This window comes from Ostreococcus lucimarinus, chromosome 2, assembly GCF_000092065.1.
Source record: "Ostreococcus lucimarinus CCE9901 chromosome 2, complete sequence".
Classification (NCBI taxonomy): Eukaryota; Viridiplantae; Chlorophyta; class Mamiellophyceae; order Mamiellales; family Bathycoccaceae; genus Ostreococcus; species Ostreococcus sp. 'lucimarinus'.
The window spans coordinates 90,876-118,161 of NC_009356.1; the positions used below are offsets into that span (position 1 = coordinate 90,876).

Here is a 27,286-nt window from a genome sequence, read left to right on the forward strand (position 1 = left end):
TCGCGCGTCGTCCGTCGTCGTCGCCGCGCGCGCGCGCGCGTCGTCGGCGTCGTCTCGCGCGCGCGTCGCGACGAGCGCGACGCCCGCGACCATGGCGCGGCGCGTCGGCGCGCGCGAGGGTCCGCGCGCGACGCGCGGCGTCGCCGCCGCGCGCGTCGGCGTCGCCATCGGCGCCATCTGACGACGCGCGCGTCGCGGCATGGCGACGCGCGACGGCGACGGCGACGCGGCGACGACGTTCACGCCCGCGACGCTCCGCGCGCTCGTCGAGCGCTCGAACGGCGCGCTGTGCGCGTTCGCGTGCGACGGCGTCGTGTTCGACGCGACGCTCGGGAAAGATTTCTACGGCGTCGGTGGACCGTACGCCGCGCTGAACGGACGCGACGCGACGCGGGCGCTGGCGACGATGAAGATCAACGTGTCGGACGCGGACGAGGCGCTCGGCGCGCGCGGGCTGACGGAGGAGGAGTTGAAGACGCTGGGGGAGTGGCGCGCGAAGTTTGAGAGCAAGTATCCGCGGTTGGGGACGTTTGAGCGGCGAGGCGAAGGAAACTGAGAGAGAAGCGCGCGGAGCGCGGCGTTTTAGCGAGCGGAGGTGTGTTGTAATTGAAAAAACAAATCAACCGTCGAAGGCGTCGAACGAGCGCGCGAGACGAGGCGACCGGGTCATTTGAGCAAGTCGCCGACGAAATCGAAGGCTTTGGTTTGCGAGAGGCGCGTCGCGTCCGTCGTCGGGGGGACGTCGCGGAGCGCCTCGAGCCCGGGACCGCGCATCGGTGCGGTCGGTGGGACGTACGAGGACGGCGGCGCGGACGCGAAGTCGGTCGTGAGACCGGCGAGCGGGTCGACGAACGCGGTCGGCGGCGCCGTCGGCGGCGACGCGACGGAGAGGTCGCCGAGCTGGGCGAGTAAATCCGTCGTCGCCGCGGGCGCCGCGCCGGGCGCCGCGCCGGGCGTCGCGCCGGACGTCGCGCCGCGTCGAAGTGCCTCCGCGCACGCTTTGGCCTTGTGCTTCAACTGCGCGTGCGTCGACGCGTCGTTCGCGACGGCGTCGAGCAAATCCATCGCCGACGAGTTCGCGAAGACATCGGCGAGCCAACGATGCGAACTCGTCGACGCGGCGCGTTCGAGGACGTTCACCGCGCGATAAGCGCCGCGCCAGCCTTCTTCGCCGCTAGCGTACGTCAGCAAACGCTCCGAAAGCGCGACGACGACGCCTTGAGCGTTCAATCTCGATCCCGTTCGCAAGAAATCTTCGACGTCGGCTTCCGCGGGCACCAATCTTACGCCGCTCGGCGTGCAAAGCTTATCTATCGCGCGCTTCTCCTCGGAGCCGTCTAAAACGAACGCCTCGCTCGTTCTCGACGTCATCGCGCTCGTCTGCGCCGTTGTCTCGGCTCGCGCCGGCGTCGCCGACGCGAAGTCCGAAAGCAAATCCCCCACGCCGCTCGTCGATGCCGCCGCCACTTTCTTCACCGGCGACGGCGGTCGAAGTGGTTTCCATTTCGCCTCACTCGCCTCGACGCGCAGCTTCGGCGTGGACTTGAGCGCGTCCCCCAACGGGGCGTCCAACGTTCCCGGCTTCGTCGTCCTCGGCGGCGTCGTTCGATACGCGTCCGCCGCGCCGCTCTCCACCGCCCGCGCGTCGCGTCCATCCCCGAACCCTTCCATCGCGCGCCCTCCCACCGTCCTCGTCCCCGCGTCGCTCCCCGCGTCGCGTTCGCTCCCGAAAATCGCCGCCATGCACTCCTTCGCCGCGTCTCGCACCGCCGCGCGCGGCGCGTCTCCCTTCGTCGGATGCGGCGCCCCCGTCGCCGTCTGCAGCGCCCGCACGCGGCTCGACAATTTCGCCATCTCCCTCGCGAACGTCGTCGAGCGCCGCTCGCCTCCCTCGCAGCACTTCGCGATCAGTCGCAGCGCCTTTCGCTGCACGTACGGCGACGCGTGCTCGGCGCGTCGCGTCAGGTGTTCGCACGCGTCCCGCGCGTCGTCTCCGGTCAGCGCCGACGCCATCTCCGCGAGCTGCGCCGTCGCGTACGCTGGGGTGTTCGCGAGCGCGTCTCGCGTCGCGTCAGTCGTCGAGATTCTTTGTCGTCGTCGGATGATTCGAGATTCGCGTCGTCGAGATTCGCGTCGATTTCGCGCGCGTCGCGTCGCGCGCGCACCCGGCGTCGGGTGCTCGTCGTCGATCAGCGCCTGGTCGAACCGCGCGCGGCGCACGCGGCGCTCGATGAACGCGCTCGCGCCGAACATCGCGTCTAAAAGTGACGCGCGCGCGAGTTCGTTACTCCGCGACGTCGACTGCGCGTCGATTCGCGCGCGATGGCGGCGTCGACGCGGCTCGGCGCGACGATGCGCGACGCGGACAACACCGCGGCGCGTCGCGCGGCGCTCCAAGCGGGCGCGCGCGCGCAACCGGAGTACGATTCGTCGAATTTCTTCGCATCCGTGTTCGCGACATCCATCGACCGGCGCGGTGTGCGCGCGTTCGCCGCGCCGTTCGCCGTCGTCAACGCCGTGTCGATCGCGTGGACGGTGATACACGAGCGCGCGGCGACGTCCGCGGCGCGCGCGGACCAAGGCGCGTTCGACGGGGCGTACGCGCTGACGTTTTCGGCGATGGGATTTTTGTTGGTGTTTCGGCTGGCGCGCGCGGCGGTGCGATGGTACGACGGCAGAGCCGCGTTCGGGGGGATCGTCGCGGGCGTAAGAGCGTTCGTGGACGTGCCGCTGATGTACGGCGGCGATGACGACCGCGGGAGGGCCGCGGTGGACGACGGCGCGGCGTGGGCGTGCGCGTTCGCGAGCGCGAGCAAATGTCACCTGCGAGGCGCTCGCGAAATCGAACGCGACGAAGTGGCGGGAATTTTGTCCGACGAAGATCGCGTGGCGGTGTCGCGATCGAAGCACCCGCCGTTGTTTTGCTTGTCCATGTGTCGACGCGCGGTGAAACGGTGTTTTGAGGGTCGAGGACGCGACGCGGACGCGGCGGCGTTGCGATACGAGTTGAATAAGAGAGTGGATTTTTTGGCGTCGCAAGTGGGCGCGCTGGAGCGGTTGCGAGCGACGAAGATTCCGGAAATTTACGTCATTCATTTGCGCACGTTTTTATTCGCGTATTTGATATCTATGCCGTTCGTGTTCGTAGGTCGGTGGGGGTGGGGAACGATCGCCGCCGTCGCGTGCGTGTCGTTCGCGTTGCTCGGAATCGAAGGCGCGGCGACGGAGTGCGAGATTCCGTTTTCGGCGACGCACGCCAATCACTTGCGCATGGACCAGTACGTCATGGGGTGTTTCGATAACGTAGCGGCGATGTTGGAATGGCAGGACGAGCGCGTCAACGGCGAGCGCCGCGGCGAAGTCATTCGCGCGTCCGTAGACGTCGGCGTGGCCATCAAAGCAGATTCGCCGCGATGAGAAATTAGCGCATAGACGGCGCGACGCGCTGTAATCATAACGTCGGTGCTAGCTCTCGAGCAACTCTCAAGTGCGCCTCGCGATAAAGCTCTCCGTGCTCTTTCCATACCGGCAGGAATTCTCGCATGGAGATGTCGCCACCGTTCGCTCGATGAAACATGAGCGCGACTTCGACGCCGAGTCGCTTGTCGGCGTCTGGTATACAGACTTCGTTCAGCGCCGTGGCGTAAGGATCTGAACCCGGAAATCCGTGAGCGCACGCGTACTTCAAACACTCCAAATGTCCATAATAGGCGGCACTCCAGCACGTCAACTCGTCCCAAGGACACCCGTGCTCGTGCGCGTACTTCAAACACTCCAACTGTCCATACTTGGCGGCTCCCTCGCACGTCTTCTCGTCCCAAGGACACCCGTTCTTGCGCGCGTACTTCAAACATTCCAAATGTCCATTCACGGCGGCAGCGATGCACGTCGCCCAGTTCCAAGGACACCCGTTCTCGTGCGCGTACTTCAAACACTCCAAATGTCCATAATAGGCGGCACCACGGCACGTCCACACGTCCCAATCGCACCCGTGCTCGCGCGCGTACTTCAAACACTCCAAATGTCCATTCTCGGCGGCATAAAAGCACGTATCGCAACCATTCTCGCAGTCATTCGTTCTTTTCTCGTCGTTCTTTTCGCGCCGTTCGCGTCGTTTTCTCGTCGTTCTTTGCATCTCGTCGTTCTCGGAGGTGCCCAGATTTTTTCGACGCGGCGTCGCGCCGTCGTCCTCGTCCTTCGCCCGCGCCGACCGCGCGTCGCGGCGCGGCGCGCGCTCTCGCGTCGTCCTTTTCCCGTCGCGCGCGGTCGCTCGGAATCGTCGAGTCGCGCGTCGCGGAGTGACGCGCGCGTCTCGTCTCGGTCCGACGCGACGCCGCGGCGATCGCGGCGGCGTCGAAGCGCGACGCTCTCAAACGCGCGCCCGCGTCGCGCGGGAGGTTTTCGGCGGGACGGCGTCGTTCAGATCGTTCGCGAGATCGTCTGAAGGGCGCGCCCGCGCGGGACCGTGGATGACTAGATTACAACTCGCGACGCTCGGCACTCGGCGCTCGGCGCTCGGCGCGGCGCTACCGTCCCAGTCTCGTCCACGAATTCATACCCTTGACGATTTTGAGGTTCTCGTCCATCTTCTTCTTCGCCCCGCGCGCGGCGGCGCCGCTGCGAATCAACGACTCGCGCTGCGCGGCGAGCGTCTCGAGCACGGACGCGCCGACGTCTTGCGTCTCCGCGAGGACGTCGGCGCACTCGGACAAGACGTCCGACGACGCGTCGAGCCGGTCGGCGCCGCGCATCGCGTCGACGCGCCTCGCGCGCTCGCCCGCCGCCGCCGTGGGCGCCGAGCGCGCCTCCGACGAAGCGCGACGCTCGAAAAGTTCGTCGCGCGCGACGTCTTCGCTCGCGCTCGCGCTCGGCGCCGCGTTCGCGTTCGTCTCCGTCGCCGTCGACCCCACGCGCGCCAAACTCTCCGCCGCGCCCGCGAACCACGTCCCTCGCGCCGCGCCGTCGCTCTCCGCCTCACCATCGTCCCATCGCGTCGCGCCGACGCGCGTCGTCGTCACCCCGCTCATTTTCTCTCGCTCGCGCTGTTCCCGCGTGAACCGCCTCGCGCCTCGCGTCCCGCTCGCGTCGTCCGCGACGCCCGCGTCGCCCGCGCCGCGCACCAATCCTCGCAGCGCGCGTCCCATCGTCTCCCACACCGTCGTCGTCGTCGTCGTCGTCGTCGTCGCCCCTCGCGAGCGCGCGCTCGGCACCGCGCTCGTCGTGCGTTCGCCTCGCGCGTCGCGTCGCGCGTCCTCCTCGAGCGCGCGCGCGCGCGCCGTCGCCTCGCCGTGTCGCGTCAGCAGCGCCGCCCTCGCGCGCGCGCCGTCGGCGAACGCGCTCGACCGAGCGTCGAGGATCGCCGCGCGCAGCGCTCGCAGGTCGTCGTCGATCGCGCGCAGCGTCGCGACGACGTCGTCGAGCGGGACATCATCGGCGTCGTTCGAATCGCCGGCGTCGTCGCGCGCGTCGCGATCGATCGCGCGGCGCACGAGCGCCTTGGCGACGCGCACGAGCTCGCGCTCGACGTCGTCGAGTCGCGCGTCGAGCGTCATCCGCGCGCGTCGCGATGGCGACGGCACTCCGCGGACGGCGATGCCGACGACGATGATGCCTCGAGCGTCCGCGCGCGTCGCGGCGTCGCGCGATGCCGACGGCGCGTCGCGCAAGACGTGCGTCGTGACGGGCGCGAACACCGGGATCGGGCTCGCGACGGTGCGCGCGCTGCGGGCGTCGAACGAGTACTCGAAGATTACGCTCGCGTGTCGAGACGCGAGCAAGGCGCGACGCGCGATCGACGCGCTCGCGCGCGACGGCGCGGCGTCGACGTGCGCGCTGGTGTTTCGAGAGCTCGATCTGGCGAGCGTCGCCAGCGCGCGGGACTTCGCGGCGTCGTACCTGGACGACGAGGGCGACGACGGGTTGGATTGCCTGGTGAATAACGCGGGCGTCATGGCGGTGCCGAAACTCGAGCGCACGCGCGATGGATTTGAATTGCAAGTCGGCGTGAATCACTTGGGACATCACGCGCTCACGGCGGGGCTGATGCCGGCGCTGGCGAAGAGCGAGGACGCGCGGGTGATTTGCGTGTCGAGCGAGGCGCACAGAATCGCGGGGAAAGGCTTGGCGCGGGAGGATTTGTTCGGGGAGAAGAATTACAGCGCGTGGGGACAGTACGGACAGTCGAAGCTCGCGAACGTGTTGTTTGCGTTCGAGCTCGCGCGAAGGTGCGAAAGGGCGGGACTCGGGAACGTCACGGCGTCGGCGTTGCACCCGGGCGCCGTCGACAGCGAGTTGGGTCGATATCTCCAACCGCCGGATGAAGAAATCAAGTGGTGGCAGACGAAGCTGTACGATTTCATCAGATTGAATTTTTTGAAGACGACGGAACAAGGCGCGGCGACGAGCGTGTTTTTGGCTCGAGAGATCGCGCGGGGAGAGGCGCGGGGGAAGTACTACAGCGACTGCGCGGAGAAGACGCCGGCGAAGAACTGCTTGGACGTGGACGACGCTCGTTGGTTGTGGGATCGCTCCGCCGAGCTCACGGGCGTGGGTTTCGATTCGCTGCTTTGATGCTACTAATGTAATTCATTCATTTCAATTGTGCTGCGCTATTTAGGGGGGGGGCTTGCGCTAAATCAATCGCTCAATTCGTCCGCCGGAACGAAAGACGCCGGCGCCTTCTTCGCCTCGGCGACGTGTCGGTTCCGTTCCTGCTTCCTCTGTTGCGCTCGACCAGCGACCGGCGATCGGCGCGCGACATGCTTTGCCGCAGGCGATGGTTTGCGAAGTGGTGATGGTTCATCGTCTAACATCGCCAACTCGTCGACGACGCGTTTCGCGAGCGCTTCAGATTTCGCCTTGCGACGGGGATCGTTCTTCGTCTGAATAACGACGCCGGGGTGACGAACAATCGGATGCGCGCGACCATCGCCACCGCGCGATGATGTCGCCGACACGGGAACTGCGGTAAAGACTTCATCATACGGCGCTTGCTTTACGTGCTCCACGAACACGTTTCGCGTTTTGGCGTTCTCGATTAAATCCAGCCACACGGCCTCGCGTTTGAGCACCTCGGCGTAACCCACGATCCACGTCGAATATCGACCCCGCGTGAGCGCCACGTTTAATCGTCGCTCGTCTCTGAGAAAGCCGATATCCGTATTCGGCGGATCGGGGGCGACTTTGTCGCCTTCGGGGTACGCGCGAACGCACGAGATGATCACGGCGTCGAACTCTTGTCCTTGCACTTGATCAACGGTACCGTACGTCACATGCGCCCACGTCCGAAGCGCGCCATCTTTCTTCAACAATGGCTCCACGAAATCGCGCAAACGTCGCACTTGATCCAAGTAGGGCGTGATGATGCCAACCTTCACTTCACTCTTGTGGAGTTGCGCCGAGACGGCTATTTTCTTGTAACAATACGACGCGAACTCTGCCTCGGCGGAATTGGAGAAGGAGCGCGCGCCAGTCTCGTAGCGATCTTGGTTCATTTGACCCTTAACGTTGAAGAACTGATACGGACCGCAGTTAGAGAAGGAGTGCCACGGCGCGACGCGATCTTCGTAAAGAGCGCCGGCGCCGCTGCGCAGTAAACCTCTGTAAAAGCGTTCACTCGGAAACTTGACGATGTCTGGATGCATGCGATATTGATCCCGAAGCGTAAAAGTGGGTACACCACAGTCAGACAGACGTTCAAAAAGACTATATCCGTAATAGGCTCGCTGCGCTGATCTGGAGATGACAGTCGGTGCGAGCTGCTGCGAATCTCCGACCATGATTATGACGCCGTCGGGCTTGATCCACTGCAACGGAATCAGCGCCGCCGGCTCGACAGCTTGCGACGCCTCATCGATGATGACGACGTCAAAAGGTTGAACTGAGCAATACGGTCGCGAGTCAGCAGCGCGCGGTGCTGCGTTTGACGGCTTTTTAACCAGTTGTGCCATGGAAGATAGCGTCCCGCACACGACATTTGAACGGTCGATGACGCGCTCAAAAGGCGTCGACACGACAACGCTGCCTTCAATTCTTCCCTCTTCGGCGAGTTTCGCCTTCAATTTCGCGTGCGCCGCGTCTTGGATCGCGAACAATTGAGCCTTCTTTGCTTCCAGATCGACTAGTGCCTGACTATACACCGGGACACTATCCTTAAAAGACTTTTGACGATTTCGCAATCGCGTGACTTCGAGTCGAATCTGCGCCTCGACTTTAGTTCTCTCCGCTTTCGCATCTCGAACCTTGCTCTCGTAATACGCTGCGTTTTGAGCGTACGTGTTGTTTTCGCGACCTTCTACGTCGACACCGTATTCTTTGAGCTTCGTGCGCACGTGACATCTCTCCGAAGCTGAACCAGACTTGATTTTTTCATCCGTACCGATTCGAGTGACGTCGACGCCTCGAAGGCATTTTCGTACTTCCGCGTGCACCGAAGATCCATCAACGAGCCGATCAACGATATGATCAATCGCGGCATTCGTTTGCGCCGTACATATAATTCTCTTCCGCACGGGATGACCATATTGGTCGACGCCGTTCAAAAGCGCCGCTATCAAGCTCACAATGACGTGCGTCTTCCCAGTTCCCGGTGGTCCTTGAATCAGCACCGGCAAGTCACGACTAGATGCGTGCTCATGCGCGCAAGCACCGAGCACGGCTTGGCGCTGCATTGGATTTAGCGATGACTCAACCGCACTTAAAGCCGGCGCAGCGATGTACTGATCGGCATCGTCGAGGGTGTCGAACAACGACGAGAGCTGCAAAACTTTGTTGTTAATTCTCGATAGAAAATGCTCGCTCACGTCGAGCGCTTGCAGCTCTCGAAGCGTCGTCGCGAGCTCGAACACTCGCGTCACCTTAAGGCGAGTTTTCATGGTGTGAAGCTTGCGCGACATTGACGTTATACGCACGCCGGAGTTCGGGGCAAAGTGCATTCTGATAACGACAGTTTCGTTCGACGCATCCTTTTTCGCCGATTCCACCCAACCAAACACGTAGTGCGTCGCCCGTTCCTTCACGGGGCTCAACGGGTCATCGTCCTCAAGAAGATCCATGTTTCGCTGTTCGAATGCGTACGAAATGGTTTCAATCATCACCAGATCGTCCGTTTTGAATACCGAACGAGCATTGTCAGAGTTGGCTTGTGACGCGAGCGGCTTTGACAGCTCAAACGTTTCAAACACACTCGTCGAATTGGCTACGTCTTCTTGCCGAAGCTTTGACACGGTGAAGTCATCGCTGTAGAGTCGATCGCAGGTCTGGAGCGCACGATCTACGTTCGCGCGCAACTCGGCGAGAATGAGCGGAATGAAATGCTCTCTGTACTCGTGAGCGTTCGCGAACGACCTCGGCGGACTTTCGCGGCTTAAGCGACTGTCCTTCTCGTGTAGCGTCACATCCCCATGCCGCGCCTGCACCGTATCACTTTTGAACTGCTCTTTATTGAGGCACAGAATGCTTCGGATGAGCGTCTCTACGCGATATGGAGAGCGGCGCGAGCTTGATGGCTTGAACTGGCGGCTGACATTGGAGACTGGCACAAGAGCCGGCGCACGCTCGGCACTGCTGACGGCGGGTAGGACAGTCATGTGCTTCTTCACTCTCGTCAGTGATGCATTAGATGTTGACACTCGCTGCTTTGACTTCTTCGAGGTCGCTGAAGGTGGTGGCATCTCCATCACTGCAGTCGTCGTTTCTTTGCTGATTCGCCTCTGTTGCTGATTTATCGCGTGATAATCCTTCGCTTTGGCAACCTGATAGCCCGACGTCGTCGTACTCACCCGTCCACGTGTAACGGCGGTTTCCGATAATTCTATCGACGCCACGGTTTTCCTGCGATCCAAGTTGTACGTTTTCGTGGTAGGTTCGCGCTTGCGCATTTTGAACGCCGACGACTTTGCCGCGTCACCCTTCGTCGACGACGGTGAGACATCCTCGTTGGATTTGCGCTTCACCGATGCGAATAGCTCCTTGGTAGCTTTGCGTTTGGGCCGCGTTTTCTTTTGGTCCGTCGGCCGCAACCATTGGGGGTCATTCGACGTCGGCTCGTCGTCCTCTTCATAGGGAGTAACTCCGAATTCTTCGTCTGAATCCAGCGCCGGGACCGCCGCGCTGATGCGATACGGCGATGAAGTCTCGGGAAGTGGTTCATCGATCACCACGACGTCTCCGATATTTTCTTTCTCTCCCTCGATGAATAGCGAAACCATCGAAAAGACACTCTTAAGCTTTTCTTTGATATTGTCGCTTAGTGCGGCGTCGCCGCGCATGCTCAATAGCTCGCGAACACGCTGGCGCCAATCACTCTCGTCTCGAATGCTCACGCCCGGTGAAGAGGGCTCATCTGAAACTTCAGTCTTGAACAATCCAATGCAATCCAGCCAAGCATCTGCGATCCCCTCCTCCGCTGACCCTATAAAGCTCGCGGGCTCCCAAGCGAGAAGATTCCTCAGAATGTTCGCCGGCTGCCTGTTGAAGATGTGCTCTTGCTCGCGTGCTTTGATCAATTTCCAGTACATCGTGAGCATGCTCAACATACTGTAAAGAATGTCATCATCGGCAGCCAAGGCGCGTCGCGGCGCGTGCTGCGTGATCGTTTCGAACACACCGATTGAGGAAATCAACACCTTGGTCACGTTCTCGCTAAACGTCCGCAAGCGCGCCTTGTCATCTTTATCGATCGCCTTCACGAGATGATGTGTCTGTACAATCGGCGCGCTCGCGGCCTTAAGTAGCTCGCTCACGTCTTCAGACGTTTCTGAAGGCATCCGTTTCACGTCTTTCAGTGCGCAGTGCGTCGCACCGAGCACCGCTTTGGGAATGTCCGTGTGCTCGTCGTCGAGAAACATCTTCTTGTAGCAGTTCTCTCTGTTATCTTCTGCGTAATGCTTCTTCAAAACTTCACCCGCAGCCGCTACCAGCGACGTGCGTTGTGACATCATGCACATTACCGCACCCTCGGTACACTTTGGAGTGTATTCGGAACGGTCAAGCGGCCTCTTGCTCGATTGGCTCTCCGGGCAGTCGAGTAACGATTTGAAAAACCATTCCCCACACTTGCCAAGAAACTTTCGCAAGCTATTCGCGTTCTCTTGGTTTTCCGGCACGATCTCAACATACGGAAAGATACCACGCATCGCATCGTTTTCACTCTCGTCGTCATTCCGCGCGAATGGCGCGATGAGTCCCATGGCGTACATGACTGCGCTCACATATCGCGGTCTGAGGACGCCCGCGTGCATACTGTTGATCGCGGACATACTATCGAAACCTAAGGCGTACTTCCACATGCTCGTGTTGATTTTCCACCTCTTTTTCTGTCGAATCGTGTTCAAAATTTTCAAGTGCAACTCGCCCAACGGGGTCTCGCCTCTGATGCGCTTCTCTCGAGCCCATCTCTCCGGTTCGAAGGCAAAAAACGCCGGATCAGCGAGCGCGCTCAAAGCGATGGCGTCGGCGCAAATGACGTATCCAATCGTGTCCACGAGACTACCACCTAATGCGTTTCGGGCTTTCGTCGCCTCTCGAGAAAGATCCCGGTCTGTGGCGACGCTCTTGGTCCAATCCATACCAACCGTACTGAACCAGTCGCCCAAAGTCAACACAGCATCGTCCACGCCGATTTCAGAGTACTGCTCCTCGACCGCTCTGCACGCGGCAAGGCGGCTGGCCCACTGTACTTCGGCGCTGAATGTCGCTTTTGAATGCGGGATATCTGCAGCGAGTATGTTCATAACCTGCCTCGCCTGTACCGCGTCGCCCGTTGGAAGGAGAAGGTAGACGTACTTTAACGCAGTCAACGCGCAAATCTGTTCCGCCTTTCTATCTTTAGGCAGATTCAGCGCCGCTTGAAACAAATCTTCAATCAAATCCGCGCGATCAACGCCGACGCGTTCCCAAAACGATTTCGCCGCCTTCGGTCCACGAGGTAAAGCCTTGAGAATCACTTGGATGACTTCGCACGCGTTGCTCGAGAGCGCGCGCGCGCCTTTTTCGTTTGATCGTTTCATGGCGCATGCCGCCAAACGGAAGACGATGGGATGCGTCGTGAACACCTCGCGCACTATTTGGCTATCGCTTCGCTCTAACGTATACGCCAGCGCAAACCATAGCCGTGCCTCCACCGGGACGAATGGCTCGTGATCCTTGGGCACGTCGTCGCGAATCTCCTCGCACAATGTGCGCCTCGCCGATTCTCTCTCCACCTGAGCTCGGGCTAAACACTCGATCCAAAACGCCAACACCTCGTCCACAACGTCCCTGAGCGCGTTATCGCTCGTCAACGCTCGCATGCGCGTCTGTGGTAACCCCGTATCTGCATCCATCACCGGCTCGCCGTTTTCATCCGTCTCGGGCTCCGACAACAACTCCTTAACCGACTGTCTCGTCTTGCTGTCATCGATCGCGAGCAGCGCAAACAGTCCCGGAAACGACCCACACGGTCGCTCCCGTATCTCTCGCATCAAAGAATTCGCCCACTCATCCCCACCCGCCTTCGCCTTCTCGCAAGTCTCCGCGAACGCCCGCGCCGCCGCCTCGTAAATCGCCCGTCCTCTCGCCGGCGCCGGCGCCGTCAAAATCTCCCTCAACGCGTTCCCTCTCGCGCACTCCCTCAAAAATTCCGTCTCTATCCGATCACTCGTTCCTTCGCAATCAAATCCTCGCTCAACGCGTTCAAAATCAAACCTCAACCGTTCGTTCTGAGTCGCCTCTTCGTCTCCCGTCGACTCGACGCCGCCTCGCGCGTCTCGCGCGTCTCGCCGCAGCTCCAAAAACCCATCCAGGCACCGCTCGCACGTCGACGTGCAGTTCACGCTCACGACGCGCGCGTTCTGTCCCTCATCGACGCGTCCGCGTCGCGTCGCGCGATCGACGCGGCGTTTCGCGACGTCGAGATCGCGCGCGTTCGCCACGAGCGTCGCGTCGTTCGCGAGTTCGCGCTCGAGGGCGTCGTACGCGATGCGCGCGACGTCGGCGTCGCCGCAGTACGCGTGCGTGCGCTCGACGTCGGTGAGCTCTTCGAACAGGCGCGGCATCGCGCGCGCGCGCGCGCGCCACTGGCGACGGGCGTCCGTCGATCGTCGTCGCGACCACCGGTCGCACTTTAAGCCTCGCCTCAACCGCCGTCGACATGCGAGTCTCGGTGCACGTCGCCGAACTCGACCTCATCGTCAACGTCGACGTCTCTCCGGACTGTACGGTCGCAGACCTCAAAGCTGCCGTCGCCTGTGAGTTCCCAGACGGCGATCCGCGCGATATAACGCGCGCCAAAGTTTTGAAAGATGCCAAGCAGATTCCAGATGCGTCAAGTTTACGCGACGCCGGCGTCGTGCAGGACGACCTGTTGATCGTGTCGCTGGGTGCATCCGGTGGGGAAAGCATCGCGTCGGCGGACGCGCGCGCGCTTGCGGCGGATGGTAGCGCAGTGGACGCGCAGGCGATGATGGAGAGTTTTCGCGGCAACGCCGGCACGCTCGAGGCGTTGCGTCGGCAGGGAGGAAGCGAACTCGTCGATTGCATCGAAGCGAACGACGTGGAGGGGTTTCAGAGAATGATGCGGGAGATGCGGAAACGGATGTTAGCGGCGAGGGAACAGGAGGCGGAGGAGATGGCGTTGATGACGAGCGACCCGTTCGACGTCGAGGCGCAGCGGAAGATTGAGGAACGCATCCGACAAGAACAGGTGTTAGGCAATTTTGCGACCGCGATGGAGGAAACGCCCGAGGCATTCGCTCAGGTGGTGATGCTATACGTCGATCTGGAGGTGAATGGAGTGGCGCTGAAGGCGTTTGTCGATAGTGGGGCGCAGATGTCGATCATGTCGGTGACGTGCGCGCGACAGTGCGGACTGGAAAGGCTCATCGACAAGCGGTTTAGCGGCATCGCGAAAGGCGTGGGGACGCAGAACATCATTGGACGCGTGCACCAGGCACCGATGAAGGTGGGTGAACACTTCTTGCCGTGCGCGATTACGGTTTTGGAGAAGGAACAAGACATGGACTTCATCTTTGGTTTAGACATGCTGCGCAGACACGCGTGCTCCATCGACTTGAGGAAGAACGCCCTCGTTATCGGCTCGGTCGACGTGGAGTTGCCGTTTTTGAGCGAGAGCGAAATTGGAAAGACAGCACAGGAAGCGTTTCAAGGCAAAGCGCCCGAGGCGGCGATCCCGACCCCCTCGGCGGCGGTCCCGACCCCCTCGCCGGCGGTCCCGACGCCCTCGACGACGCCTTCGTCTTCGTCGGCGCACGACGAAGAAAAAATTGCTCGATTAACCGCGCTCGGCTTTTCTCGGCAGCAAGTTATCGACGCCTTGAACGCGACGAGTGGTAACGAAGAGTTTGCGGGTGCGCTATTGTTCGGTTAAACGCTGTTGTCATGAATGAAACGATCTTGTATGCGACTAAAGCGAGGTGTGAATTGTTCGGGTAAATGCTGTTGTACGACTAAAGCGAAGCGTGAAAAGTACGAGCGATGACTTCCTCTTGATGTGCTCGCGAGAGTTTGATGAAATTCACCGCATACCCGCTCACGCGAATGGTGAGGGTGGGATAGTTGTCTGGATGCGCCATGGCGTCTAACAGTACCGATCTATCGATACAGTTAACGTTCAAATGTTGAGCGCCGTGTGAGAAGTAGCCATCCAGCAACGCAGTCAAGTTCGAGACTCGAGTCCCGTCCGTCTTGCCGAGCGATGGCGCGGTGATGGAGAACGTGTTGCTGATGCCATCCATGCAACTCGCGTACGGGATCTTTGCCACAGAATTGAGTGAATTCAAAGCACCCGTCTTGTCGCGATTGTGCATCGGATTCGCGCCCGGCGCGAACGGTTCACCGAGTTTTCGCAAATCCGGCGTCGCGCCAGTATGTTTCCCGTACATGACGTTGGACGTAATCGTCAGAATCGAAAGCGTGTGCTCGGATCCTCTATACGCTGGCGTCTTTCGTAAACTCGAGATGAACGTTTCCACAACACTGGCGGCGATGGTGTCAACCTCATCGTCGTCGTTGCCAAACGCGGGCCAATCGCCATCGACCTCGAACCGAGTGGATAATCCCGACTTTTCGTCGCGAATCATCTTGACTTTTGCGTGCTTGATGGCGCTGAGAGAGTCGGCCACAACGCTCAACCCAGCGATGCCGAACGCCATCATCCGCTTGCAATCGGTGTCCATGAGCGCGAAAAACAAGGCCTCGTAGTTGAATCGATCATGCGAGTAGTGGATGCAGTTCATCGTCTCCACGTAAAGCTTGGCGAGCCAGTCCATGTACGCCGTAAAACGCTTCATCACGTCATCGTATTGTAAAACACCTTCAGGAACTTCGTCGTCGAAAAGCGCGGGCGCGACGCGGGCGCCGGTGATTTCGTCGCGACCGCCGTTCAGCGCGTAGAGAAGAAGCTTGGGTAGATTGCATCGCGCGCCGAAATATTGCATGGTATGCCCCAACTGCATTCCCGACACGCAACAACTGATACCGACGTCGCTCGATTGAAACTTTTCCCGCAGTAAGTCGTCGGAGATGAACTGAATTGAGCTCGACTCGATGCTGATCGCCGCCGCGAATTCTTTAAACGGCTTCGGCAACGATTCGCTCCACAAAACCGTCATGTTTGGTTCCGGCGCCGCGCCCATGTTGCGTAGCGTTTGTAGAAACCTCCAAGAAGTCTTCGTCACCAACGTGTCGGTGCCGTTCATCTGCATGCCACCCACGCAACACGTGGCCCAGATGGGATCGCCGGCGAAAATGTCGTCGTACGCCTCCGGTCGAAGATGCCGAACGAGTCTCAGCTTGAGCACAAAATTGTCTATGAGTTCCTGCGCGCCCGATTCGTCGATGAAACCAGCCTTCATGTCGCGCTCGATGTACACATCAAAAAAAGCGTCGACTCGACCGAGAGAAATCGCCGCGCCGTCGTGTTCCTTCACGCACGCGAGGTAGGCAAAGTACGTCCACTGAACCGCTTCTTTGCAATCGCGCGCGGCGGCGCCGATGTCGAAACCGTACATTTTTGCCATCGCCTTGAGCCGCTCCAACGCGCGAATTTGCTCCGACACCTCAAATCGTGCGCGCAAGTCCTCCTCGTCGCTCGTCGCGATGGCATCTTTGTCGATTTGCTTCTCCGCGATCAACCGATCGACGCCGAACAGCGCCACGCGGCGATAATCCCCGATCAAGCGCCCTCGTCCGTACGCGTCCGGGAGCCCGAGCAAGAGATGCGCCTTCCTCGCCGATCGCATTTCATCCGTGTACAAGTCGAAAACCGCGTCGTTGTGCGTCGTGACCCAATCGTCAAAAAACTTCTTCGCGTCCTCCTTCATCGTCGCGCCGCGCTCGCCCAGCGCCTTCTCCACCACGCGCAACCCTCCCAACGGCTTCATCGTCCGCGTGAGCGCGCGCGTCGTCTGCAGCCCGACCACGACGTCGTCCACCTCCTTCGACAGCACGTACCCCGCGCCGTGCGACGTCGCTCGCGACGGCGTCTCCGCATCCACCGCCAGCGCCCCTCCCGCGCGTCGCTCCAGCTCGAGCAACCGCCGCGCCTCCGCCAGCAGTTCCAGCGTCTTTCCCGTCGGTTTCGCGAGCGTCGTCGCGCAGTCGTCCGCGCGCGGCGTTCCGCGCGCGCGCACGAACGCGTCCACCGCGTCCACCGCGAGCGTCATGTCGTCGTCGTCGTCGCGCTGTGCCGCGCGTCGTCTCGCGTCGTCTCGTCTTCTCTCGTCTCGGCTCGGCTCGGCTCGGCCGAGAACGTCGATTCGCATCCCGACCGAACCGTCGCGAGATTCGCGTCGACGGTCGACCGCGCGCCACCCCCCCCGGCGTTCGCGCGACATTCCGAGGCGACGCGCGCGAATCTCGACGGCCGCCGACGCGCGCGCGCGGGCGATGCGCGCGCGATGGGACGCGCGACGCGCGGGACGCGCGCGCGCGGTCGTCGCGGTCGTCGTCGCGGCGCTCGCGCTCGCGAAACGGGCCGCGGGGGCGACGCACGCGGTGACGATCGAGACGGGATCGGCGCTGAGCGGACGACGCGACGCGGCGACGGGGACGCAGGAGGCGCTGATCATGGTGACGCACCCGGCGGACGTGACGGTGGACGAGGCGGACAAGGCGAAGCTGACGAAGGTGTTTAAGACGCAGACGGAGGCGTACTTCGCGTGGGCGTCGTACGGGGCGCTGACGCTGAACGTGTCGGTGTTCTTTCATCAGCTCGGTTCGAACGAGAAGGACGCGAACGGGGCGTGTAATCCTCACCCGGATGCGTCGGCGGCCGACGGCGTGCATTATAACCCGTGGGATGCGAGCGCTGATTTTCAAGAAGTGTACGATTCGTACGCGGGCGACCCCGGGACGAACCGAAACTCGGGAAGGAAACACATGCGGACGTTCATGCATTTGACGAACACGTGCACGGGGACGTGCGAGTCGAACACGAACGGCATCATCTGCACGCAGAAGCACTCGTCGGTCACGGCGTGCGCCGACGCGGATTCCACGACGGAGTTGTGCGATACGACGGAGATTCACGAGCTTTTACACGCAATCGGGCTCAAATATCACTCGGGCGGGTACAAGTGCAAGCAGTCGGATTACGACGACTCGACTACGACGTGGCGGCTCTGTGAGTACAAAGATTACGGTGGCGTCTTCGATGTCTTGGGCTCGGGCTCGGACACGTACGGGAAAAAGATGGCGTGGGGCGTTTCTTCGTATTTAAGATGGGACATGCACTGGCTCTCTAACGATAACGTGAAAGTCATCACGAAGACCAACGGACGCGTTGACGACGACGCGGCTGATGTGAGTGAAACGTGCATCCTGAGTTCGTTGAGTGTTGATACGACGGAGTCCTCGACAACGCGCGCGTGCGTCGTTCGTTTCTCTGATGATACCATGTCGGATTTGGGTACGATCTGGCTCGAGCTTCGAAGTGGCAACAAGTTCGACAATCTTATCCTTAACGGCGAGCACAGCGGATTCAACTCTCTCGGTGTGCTCGGTTATCACGAAGGGAACAAGTTGATTGATTTCTACCCACACGCCGCTGATTCAACAGACGCTGCGAAATACGACGACTGGGAACAGACGGCGCTGAGATCGACAGAAAACGGCGGCGTTTGGATAGACCCCGTGTCAGGACTAAAGTTAACGGTAGCCGCGTTCGATTCAACATCTCAAACGATCACGGTTACCGTCACGTTTGGCCAACCGGCGGAGTGCAGCAAAAGAGGCGCGAAGGCGTATCCGAGTCAGTTTCTTGGCTACGGGGTGTGGCACGTCCGCATGTCAAACGACAGCGAGAAAGATAAGTATTATCCAAGCGTCAATTTGGCCGATTATCCCGGCGACGCCTCGTCGATCACGAATGACAACTTCAGAACCAATTATTTCACGACTTCTTACTTTGATCAGTACATCCCTTATGCTGATAGCGGAATTCAGTATACGGTGCAACAAAAAGAATGCTATAAAGTCGTGCTGCAGTATAGAATGAGCGTGCAAAATTTGGATTACGGCGCGTGCGCGAAATCTCACTTGACAGTGCGCGGGTTGAATCTGCCCGCCGGTTGGCGAGTTGACGAGGGCGGATGCGTGAACGCAGCAGGCGCACAAGCAGTCGTCGACGATATATGTTTCGTCGTCGCCGTGGACCCGAACACTGCCGATGGCGCTTACGAAATCCGAATCCAAGCCGCTCAAATCAACTACAGCGATAAAGCAGTGATGGCGGCTACGGAGACTGTCCCACTCTGGGTTTGCGTGGGCGGATACAACCATTATACTCAAGCGTGGGGTGACAACGCTTGGACGTGTGACTACGGGCCCGTGGGATCTAAAACCAGGGTGACAGGTAGTTCTGGCACAATAATCAACCGGGCGTCGAGTACGTACGAGGCGAGCTCGACGTATTATTCGACTTCGGACGTCTCAGCGAGGAAGAGCAGCACGGCGATTCATTACACCCGGAATCCTGAGGTCACGAACGACGGCGCTGACCGTCTGCAATCAATGTCCAGTATCGCGATCGCAGAAGTGAGCGATGATCGTTGTTATCAAGTTACGAGCACGCGATACTGCTCGGCCAACCATTACGTCTGGAGTCAGTACGTCTGTTCGGCGTGTCCGACAGACTCAACCCGCCCTGAAGGCGATGATAGCTGGCTGGCCGACGGCGAGACACAGTGCTCGTGTCCAGACGGAACCGCTTGGTCAAACGGCATGTGTGTCCCTGCCGCCTCGTGCTCCGCGGACGAACGCGTGAACAGTGCCGGTGCGTGTGTGGCGTGTCCATCTGGCTCGACGAACGAGGCGGGTGACGTCGCACCTGGGACCGAGACCAAGTGCGCTTGCGCCGCGAACTATCGCGTGAACAGTGCTGGCGCGTGCGAGGCGTGTCCATCTGGCACGACGAACGCGGCGGGTGACGTCGCACCTGGGACCGAGACGCAGTGCGACTCTGCCGCCTCGTGCTCCGCGGACGAACGCGTGAACAGTGCTGGTGCGTGCGAGGCGTGTCCATCTGGCTCGACGAACGCGGCGGGTGACGTCCCATCCGCGGGCGAGACGCAGTGCGCTTGCGCCGCGAACTATCGCGTGAACAGTGCCGGTGCGTGCGAGGCGTGTCCATCTGGCTCGACGAACGCGGCGGGTGACGTCCCATCCGCGGGCGAGACGCAGTGCGCTTGCGCCGCGAACTATCGCGTGAACAGTACCGGTGCGTGCGAGGCGTGTCCATCTGGCTCGACGAACGCGGCGGGTGACGTCCCATCCGCGGGCGAGACGCAGTGCGCTTGCGCCGCGAACTATCGCGTGAACAGTGCCGGTGCGTGTGTGGCGTGTCCATCTGGCTCGACGAACGCGGCGGGTGACGTCGCACTTGGGACCGAGACCCAGTGCGTCTGCAATGATGGCTACTCACTTTTGAATGGTGAGTGCGTTGAGTCAACCGAGGTTGAAGTCAAGGTTGAGTTCGCGGGAATCACACAAGTCATCGACGATACCCTCGTGCAGACGCTCCAAAACGCGCTGACGACGTCGCTTTTGGCAGACACCACTGGCGTTCAAGTGGACCCGGCTAATATCACCATTAAGTACACGATGCTAGGAAAGCAAACGTTCTCGTCCCCTGTGGATGAAAGCTCGTTCATCACCGCCGCCGCGTCGTCGTTGGGTGTCGCCACGTCTGACATTGAGAACTTTGCGCAAAGCGCGGCGCGCAGGCGTCTACTCAGCAACATCGTGACGTATCAAGTCGTGACGACGAATAGAGCGACGTTGAACACAGCTTTGTCTGCGGCAAGCTCTCCAATCACCGTCGGCGGCGTGACTGGAACGGGTGCCGCACCGACGACGACGATAGCCGCCGAAATCAAGACAGCGATCCCGACTTCGCAGGCGTCCACCGTCACTGCGACTCTCAATGATCCATCCTTCACTACGGATATCGCAACATCAGCCTCGAACGCGGGTGTCAGTGGTATCTCGATCTCTTCGCCGCCGTGCACTGGACTCACGCAGCCTGCGAACGGCGTTTCTGGTACGTGCGGCTCCGAGCTCGCCAGCGGCTCGTCGTGTCAACCGACGTGCAACTCTGGGTACACCGTGAGTGGCCAGACGACATGCATCGCCGGTGCGCTCACGGCCGCGACGTGCTCGAGTAACAGCGGCTCATTATTTGGCGGCTTCTTGGGCTTAGTATCCGCCGCAGGTGTTCCGCTCTTCCACGTTGACACAATTTTGCTCGCAACGGTCGCGCTAGGCGCGCTACTCGCGCCGTAAATTCGGCGACGCCACCCGAAAGAATGTATCATCACTTAAATCCATCGCTCACGCGCATCGATCGTCAATCGTTCGCGTGATGAATTGCTATTAGTAACTTGTTTTCCTCTCGCCTCGTCTCGAAAGTCGATTCTTATCCCGAGACTCTGCACTCCACGCCACTTCGCGACGACGACGACGAACGAAAAATGCGCGACGACGACGAAAAAGCCCAACCAAAAAGCCCAACATTTTGCTTTGCCACCAAGCGCCGCGGAGCTTTTCCGCCACGTCCGCGACCGATCGTTTTCCTGCCGCCCGAGCGCAACTACGCGGCGCGGGGCTTGGGGCTGCTCGGCGGCGACCCGGCGAGCGCGGCGGACATCGAGGACTGCGGTGCGGTCACCGGGCGCGTGCACAGCATCGATACTTTCACCGCGGTCGATGGACACGGAATACGATGCATCGTGTTCCTTCAAGGGTGTGAAAAACGATGCGCGTTTTGCTGCAACGTCGATTCGACGCACGCCGCGCTCGCGAAGACGCCGAATCCCGGGCGCACGATGTCGGTGAACGATATAGTCGAAATTTTGAAGCGAAATCGCAAGTATTACGCGAGCTCGGAGGGAGGTGGGCTAACGCTTTCCGGGGGCGAATGCCTGTTGCAACCGGCGTTCGTGGAGGCGGTGGCGATCAAGACGCACGAGATCGGCTTGACGGTGGCGATCGACACCGCCGCCAGTGGGGACGCGGAGACGTGGAATCGCGTGTTGCCGCACGTTGACGTGGTGCTGTTGTGCGTGAAGAGCTCGAGTTTGGAAAAATACAAAGCCATCACCGGTACGACGGAACGCGAGTACGAGACAATGCGCGCGTTTCTGAAAGAATTGAATCGCCGCCGTGTGAAAACTTGGTTGCGATTCGTGCTCATGAGCGATCCGGATTCTCGATTCGTCGACTTTCGAACGAACGACGAAAACGAGCTCCGCGGTCTGGCGGAGCTCGCGAAAACACACGAGTGTGTTGAGGGAATTGAGCTTTTGCCCTATCACAGATTCGGCGAGTTTAAGTTCAGCGAGCTCGGTCTCGAGTACAAGCTCGAGGGCATGCGGACGCCCGACGCTGAAGAAATTCACGCGGCGCAGACGTTTTTGCAATCTCAAGGCGTGACGGTGATTTGCTGACGCGCTAAGATGCTACGTTTCGTACAAATACAACAATCGATTACAATTCTAAAACCACGCCGCGCCGCTGTGCGCGTCGTAAAACGCGCGAGCCGTCGTGATCTCCGATGGCGTCGCGAGAAGCGTCGACGCGCCGGCTTCGACCACTCTAGCCACCACGTAATCTCCCGCTTTAATGTCCACCTCCTTTCCGCTAGAATTACTAAACGCGCGCTTACCTTGTATGACGACGCGCTTGCCGGTGTCCGATCGCCCGCTCATCTGCGCCTCGGGATCCTTTTTGCTCGCGCCTTCGACGAGCACCAAGTGCGTCCGACCGACTTCCGCGGCGTTCGCCTCGAGCGCGCGACGACGGAACGTCGCGATAACTTCCGCAAGCCTCCGTTTTTTCACATGTTCTGGAACGTCGTCTTCCAAATTTCTGGCCGCGTGCGTCTTCTCGCGCAATGAATAGTGAAACATGAACGCCTGCTCATAGCGAACGTCTTCGAGCAGCGAGAGCGTCTCCGCGTGCTCGTCCTCCGTTTCACCGCAAAAGCCGCTGATGAAATCGCTCGAGAGCGCGACACCCGGAATCATCTCGCGCGCGCGCTTGATTAAATCCAAGTACACCTCTCGCGTGTATCCGCGTCGCATGCGCTCCAAAGTCGAGGTCGATCCGCTCTGCGCGGGCATGTGCAATTGCTTGCAAACGTTTGGCGTCTGAGCGATGACGCGTAATAAATCGTCTGGGAAATCTTTCGGATGCGGCGACGTGAACCGCACGCGTACCTCCTGGTCCAAGCCCGCGACGGCGGAGATGAGGTCCGCGAACGTGCGCGCGCCCTCGCGCTTTGGCTTGTACACCGATTTGAATCCTTTCGCGTACGCCGCGAACGGGTCGTCGTCCGCCGACGTCGTCGCCTTCATCGGCGCGTCCGCGTATGAGTTCACGTTTTGACCCAGCAAAGTGATTTCCTTCACGCCCTCCGCGATCAGCCCGCGCGCTTCGTCGACGACGGATTCGAAAGGTCGACTTCGCTCCCGTCCTCGCGTAAACGGCACCACGCAAAACGCGCACATGTTATCGCATCCTCGCATCACCGAAACGTACGCCATCGGCGACCCCACGTCTCTCCGCACCGGTCGCACGTCCGCGTACGTCTCATCCAACGACAACAGCACGTTCATCCGGTGTTCCTCGCTCAAATCGCTCAACCGTCGAGTCGAATTTTCCAACAGCCTCGGCACGTCCCTGTACGCATCCGGCCCGCACACCAAATCCGCCAAATCCTCCGTCTCCAGTAATTTCGCCTTCAATCGCTCCGCCATGCACCCCAAGACGCCGACCGTCGTCAACGCATGTCCCGCGTCTCGCTTCAGCGCCTTCAACTGCCGCAATCGCGTCCACACGCGCGACTCCGCGTTGTCGCGCACCGCGCACGTGTTCACCAGCGCCGCCGTCGCCTCGCGCAGGTCCTCCGTCGTCGCCACGCCGTGCGCTCGCAGAACGCTCCGCACGACGTCCGAGTCCGAGACGTTCATCTGGCATCCGTACGTCTCGATGTACACGCGCGTCGGCGCGCGCGTCGTCGTCGCCGTCTTCGCCGCCGCCGAGTCGCGCGCCGAATGCGTCGCGCGCGCCGCCTCCACGACGCGCGCGCCGACCGCCGTCCCGCCGAATCCGTCGCGCGCGCGCGTCGCGGACGCCGCCGCGCGCCGCAGACGCATCGCCGCGTCGCGCGCGCGCGTCATGGACGCGACGTCCGTCCGTCGCCGCGCGTCACGATGCGGCGCGCGTCGTGGACGCTCGCCGCGCCCGCGCGCGCGTTCGCCGCGCGTCGGCGCGCGCACGGCGCGCTCGACGCGATCAAATCCTGGCTCGCCGGCGCCGACCGCGAGGACGACGACCTGTCGATTCGCGACTACGTGTCCGCGCTCGAGCGCGCCGAGGTCGAAAGATTTTCGAGCTCGGACGCGCGCGCGAAGTCACCGGCGGAGATCTCGTTCCCGGCGTCGCGCGCGCGCGCGTACGTCGACACGATGACGGCGCGCGAGCTGGAGGATCCGGGCGCGATGTCGGCGAGACGGCGGCGCGAGCTCGGCGCGCGCGCCGAGGTGGATGAGTTGCTCAGGGCGCACGCGCTGACGCGCGCCGTCGCGCGGCGGACGAAGGCGATGACGACGACGCCGACGTCGCCGGAGGCGCTGGCGGAGGCGCTGCGGGACGGGGATGCGAACATGTCGACGGCGCAGCGACGGCGCGAGGCGGCGGCGATGCGAGGCGCGTTTCCGGGCAATCGACCGTGTCCGTGCGGGTCGAACAAAAAGTTTAAGCGCTGTTGCGGCGTGCCGACGAGCTAAACCCTAAACCCTACTTTGGATTTAGGGTTTAGATGGTCGCGATGGCTGGATGGATCGATGCCGCGGCGTCGAAATGCGACGCGGATTTTTCGACGCGGCGCCTCGCGCGCGCGAACCGGCGCCTCGGACGCCCGACCGGCGCTGCGCGCCGCGTGATGGCGATTATGAGTCGTTCGCGAAGTTTTTCGGCTCCCCGGCGTGGACGCCGGGGGCACCGCGCGAACAGTTTGAAAACATTCTCGTGCTGCTGCACGGCGACTTGGACGATCCGATGAACTTTCACAAGTTTGGTCGCATGGTAAGTTTGCCGACGACCGGTTTGTGGTCTCTGGGCGGCGTGCTCGACGCGCGTGGACGCGCGGGGGCGACGGAGGAGGAGACGCATCGGCGTTGGATGCTTTCGGCGGAGGAGGGCGCGAGCGAGGATGCGCGAGCGAGACAGTTGGACGCGGCGTCGTCAGCCGTGCAAAGAGCGCTGCGCGTGTTGCGCGATCGGCGAGGGTGGGATTTGTCTCGCGTACACTTGTTTGGGTTCTCCGACGGCGGCGCGGTGGCGTTGGACGTCGCGACTCGCATGACTGGACGCGAGCGACTGGGGTCGTGCGCCGCCGTGGCGGCGGCGTTGCTGCGGCCGGAGTCGTACGAGCAGTGCGACGAGGCACCGACGCCCGTGTTGTTGATAGCGGGAACGCGTGACGAGGTCACCCCACTCGCGCGCGTGCGGGAAACGGCGGCGGCGCTCGTTAGACGAAATCACGGGTGCGGCGCCGTGGTGCGAGAGTTCGACAAGACTCACAAGATGATTTCAACCGCCGATGAGGCGAAGGCGCTGATGGAATTTTGGTCGCGCAGGCTCACGTTTTTTGGCGCGCGAGCGTCGGATTACGGCGACGATGTCGTCGAAATCAGCGCCGGAGCGACGGAGCGCCAGTGATCAACCGTCTCGACATATATCTACGTGTAACAACTGCTATTGTACTAAATCAGATCTCCCACTCGCCGTCTAAGAAGCGCTGCCGGAACTCCGTACCCTTGGCGATGACGTAAAACACGGGATGACCCGCGAGCACGCACTCTTTGTCCTTGAACAAGTCCCCGAGCTTGGTTTTCTCGTTGAGCGAGCGCATGAACTGGTCTCGCGAATCCACCCTGCCCTTCGCCATGGCTTCGATTTCTTTTCGCGTGTCGTCGTCCACCTCGCGTCGCGTCACACCCGCGGCGTCTAAGAGCTTCGTCTCCACCTGTTGCCACGTGTACGGCACCGCGGCGTTCGTTTGCCAATACACCTCGACCGAATCTCGAGCGTACGCGCCGCGCTCGTCCCACTCGAGCGGCGGCCCCGCGGGGTCGAATAGCACGTCCAAGTGCTCGCCGAGCGTCGAAGTTTCGCTCGCGGCCTCGACGACGTCGGTTTGCATGGATTCCGGGTACACGAAAAGAGTCCAGTAGGTCGCGACGCCGGTGGTGGCATCGATCGCGGGCAAGCGCTCGCCGCTTCCCAAACTCGCCGGCCCTATGCGAATCCCCTTAGATTTCATCGCCTCTACGTACGCGCGCACGCGCACCTTCTCTGCCGCGTCCAACGTCGCCTGTTGTTCTCGCTTCTCCACTAGCCGCTTCGCCTCGCGCAGCATCACCTTTAAATCTCGATTGTCCCCTTCGATTTCCAACCCGCCGACGCAGCAACGCGCGCATTCCTCCGCGCGTTCCAGCGCCAACGCCGCCTTCGCCGCGCGAAACCACGCCTTGACGTTTCCACTCACCAACTCAGTCGCCTTAATCGCATCACTGTACGCCTTTCGATAATTCTTCAACAGCAATCCCGCGTGCGCGCGATTACAATACAACGTCCCGTCGAGCGTCGCGTCGCCGCTCGCCGCCGCCAGTCCCGCGGTGTAATGCTCCACCGCGTACCGCGCGTACAGCTTATTCGCCACCCCGTACTTGACCGAAGCGTTGCCTTTCTCCTTGCATTTTTGCGCGATTTCCACGGGCGTGGCGTCGCGATTCGCGTCCTCGACGATGGCTCGAAGCGCGGCAAACTCTGGGGAGGTTTCCTCGAGCCACTCGTCGCCTTCGCCGTCCCAAAACAGCGGCGGCAGCGCGTCGGTGAACGCTCGATCGCCGGGCGAAGGTTCGTCGGACGTCGACGGAGGCGTTCGCTCGGGCGCAGACATCGCGACGCCGCGCGCGGAGGTGTGCGGCGGCGCGCGAGCCCGAGACGGCGACCGGGACGCGGCGACCGGGACGAGCGCGATACTCAATGGTGCGTTGATATTACTGCGGCGCTGAGGCGAGATAGTGACGACGGCGAAAACGTCGCGGAACGCAACGCGCGTCGAACGCCGCACGATGGCGTCTTTCGCGGCGACTTCGAAAATTAAACTTTTTGCAACTCGGTCTCCTTCGCCTTGGTGAGCTCGTCCACCTTCTTCACGTACGACGCCGTCAAATCCTCCATGCTCTTCTTCAACTTTGCGATCTCGTCCTCACCGAACGACCCCGCCTTTTCCAACTTTTCGTACGCCTTCATCGCGTCCCGTCGCACGTTGCGCAGCGCAACCTTTCCATCCTCGCCGAGTTTACTCACGAGCTTCGCGAGTTCCTTTCTCCGCTCCGCCGTCAACGGCGGCACGTTCAATCGAATGATGTTCCCATCGTTCGACGGGTTCATCCCGAGATCAGATTCATTAATCGCGCGTTCGATATCCTTAATCGCGCTCTTATCGAACGGTTGAATGGTGATGGTCTGCGCGTCCGGCGTCGACGCGTTCGCGATCGTCTTCAGCGGCGTCGGCGCTCCGTAGTAATCCACCTCGATTCGGTCCAACACCGCCGCGTTCGCCCGTCCCGTGCGCACGGTGCTGAAATCGTTCGCGATGGCGTCCATGGTTTTTTCCATGCGCTCCATGGCGTCCAGCTCGATCTCTTCCGGGTCGACGTCTTCGGGTTCGTCGGCTTTGCCCTTGGCGCGCGCGATGACGGCGCGCGTTCGACGCGCC

General features: G+C 61.3%; 15 protein-coding genes across 15 annotated transcripts; 7 read left to right on the forward strand and 8 right to left on the reverse strand.

Annotated features, from left to right (window-relative positions):
* Positions 1-199: 199 nt before the first annotated feature.
* OSTLU_29865 (predicted protein) lies at positions 200-556 on the forward strand (the record flags this gene model as incomplete). The annotated part of the gene is made up of 1 exon (XM_001416032.1): positions 200-556. One exon carries the CDS (start codon positions 200-202, stop codon positions 554-556), a length of 357 nt encoding a protein of 118 aa, XP_001416069.1.
* A 61-nt stretch (positions 557-617) lies between these two features.
* OSTLU_29866 (predicted protein) lies at positions 618-2,253 on the reverse strand (the record flags this gene model as incomplete). The annotated part of the gene is made up of 2 exons (XM_001416270.1): positions 618-2,039; positions 2,166-2,253. 2 exons carry the CDS (start codon positions 2,251-2,253, stop codon positions 667-669), a joined length of 1,461 nt encoding a protein of 486 aa, XP_001416307.1. The 3' UTR covers positions 618-666.
* Positions 2,254-2,352: 99 nt separating this feature from the next.
* OSTLU_29867 (predicted protein) lies at positions 2,353-3,417 on the forward strand (the record flags this gene model as incomplete). The annotated part of the gene is made up of 1 exon (XM_001416033.1): positions 2,353-3,417. One exon carries the CDS (start codon positions 2,353-2,355, stop codon positions 3,415-3,417), a length of 1,065 nt encoding a protein of 354 aa, XP_001416070.1.
* A 34-nt stretch (positions 3,418-3,451) lies between these two features.
* Positions 3,452-4,135, reverse strand: OSTLU_92266 (predicted protein; the record flags this gene model as incomplete). Its single annotated transcript, XM_001416271.1, has 1 exon — positions 3,452-4,135. The coding sequence occupies one exon, from the start codon at positions 4,133-4,135 to the stop codon at positions 3,452-3,454; it is 684 nt and encodes a 227-aa protein (XP_001416308.1).
* A 391-nt stretch (positions 4,136-4,526) lies between these two features.
* Positions 4,527-5,144, reverse strand: OSTLU_14095 (predicted protein; the record flags this gene model as incomplete). Its single annotated transcript, XM_001416272.1, has 1 exon — positions 4,527-5,144. One exon carries the CDS (start codon positions 5,142-5,144, stop codon positions 4,527-4,529), a length of 618 nt encoding a protein of 205 aa, XP_001416309.1.
* A 463-nt stretch (positions 5,145-5,607) lies between these two features.
* OSTLU_36252 (predicted protein) lies at positions 5,608-6,570 on the forward strand (the record flags this gene model as incomplete). The annotated part of the gene is made up of 1 exon (XM_001416034.1): positions 5,608-6,570. The coding sequence occupies one exon, from the start codon at positions 5,608-5,610 to the stop codon at positions 6,568-6,570; it is 963 nt and encodes a 320-aa protein (XP_001416071.1).
* A 434-nt stretch (positions 6,571-7,004) lies between these two features.
* On the reverse strand, positions 7,005-8,265 carry OSTLU_44917 (predicted protein; the record flags this gene model as incomplete). Its single annotated transcript, XM_001416273.1, has 1 exon — positions 7,005-8,265. A coding segment is annotated over exon 1 (945 nt), but the record flags the coding sequence as incomplete, so codon positions are not given.
* Positions 8,266-13,112: 4,847 nt separating this feature from the next.
* On the forward strand, positions 13,113-14,370 carry OSTLU_29872 (predicted protein). The gene has a single exon (XM_001416035.1). It carries the CDS (start codon positions 13,130-13,132, stop codon positions 14,363-14,365), a length of 1,236 nt encoding a protein of 411 aa, XP_001416072.1. The 5' UTR covers positions 13,113-13,129; the 3' UTR covers positions 14,366-14,370.
* A 74-nt stretch (positions 14,371-14,444) lies between these two features.
* On the reverse strand, positions 14,445-16,661 carry OSTLU_36056 (predicted protein; the record flags this gene model as incomplete). The annotated part of the gene is made up of 1 exon (XM_001416274.1): positions 14,445-16,661. The coding sequence occupies one exon, from the start codon at positions 16,659-16,661 to the stop codon at positions 14,445-14,447; it is 2,217 nt and encodes a 738-aa protein (XP_001416311.1).
* Positions 16,662-17,064: 403 nt separating this feature from the next.
* On the forward strand, positions 17,065-20,778 carry OSTLU_29874 (predicted protein; the record flags this gene model as incomplete). Its single annotated transcript, XM_001416036.1, has 1 exon — positions 17,065-20,778. One exon carries the CDS (start codon positions 17,065-17,067, stop codon positions 20,776-20,778), a length of 3,714 nt encoding a protein of 1,237 aa, XP_001416073.1.
* Positions 20,779-20,966: 188 nt separating this feature from the next.
* Positions 20,967-21,941, forward strand: OSTLU_36094 (predicted protein; the record flags this gene model as incomplete). Its single annotated transcript, XM_001416037.1, has 1 exon — positions 20,967-21,941. One exon carries the CDS (start codon positions 20,967-20,969, stop codon positions 21,939-21,941), a length of 975 nt encoding a protein of 324 aa, XP_001416074.1.
* A 78-nt stretch (positions 21,942-22,019) lies between these two features.
* OSTLU_2500 (predicted protein) lies at positions 22,020-23,495 on the reverse strand (the record flags this gene model as incomplete). Its single annotated transcript, XM_001416275.1, has 1 exon — positions 22,020-23,495. A coding segment is annotated over one exon (1,476 nt), but the record flags the coding sequence as incomplete, so codon positions are not given.
* Positions 23,496-24,098: 603 nt separating this feature from the next.
* Positions 24,099-24,284, forward strand: OSTLU_29877 (predicted protein; the record flags this gene model as incomplete). Its single annotated transcript, XM_001416038.1, has 1 exon — positions 24,099-24,284. The coding sequence occupies one exon, from the start codon at positions 24,099-24,101 to the stop codon at positions 24,282-24,284; it is 186 nt and encodes a 61-aa protein (XP_001416075.1).
* A 237-nt stretch (positions 24,285-24,521) lies between these two features.
* OSTLU_29879 (predicted protein) lies at positions 24,522-26,461 on the reverse strand (the record flags this gene model as incomplete). Its single annotated transcript, XM_001416276.1, has 1 exon — positions 24,522-26,461. The coding sequence occupies one exon, from the start codon at positions 26,459-26,461 to the stop codon at positions 25,268-25,270; it is 1,194 nt and encodes a 397-aa protein (XP_001416313.1).
* Positions 26,462-26,664: 203 nt separating this feature from the next.
* Positions 26,665-27,195, reverse strand: OSTLU_12187 (predicted protein; the record flags this gene model as incomplete). Its single annotated transcript, XM_001416277.1, has 1 exon — positions 26,665-27,195. One exon carries the CDS (start codon positions 27,193-27,195, stop codon positions 26,665-26,667), a length of 531 nt encoding a protein of 176 aa, XP_001416314.1.
* Between the last annotated feature and the right edge of the window lie 91 nt (positions 27,196-27,286).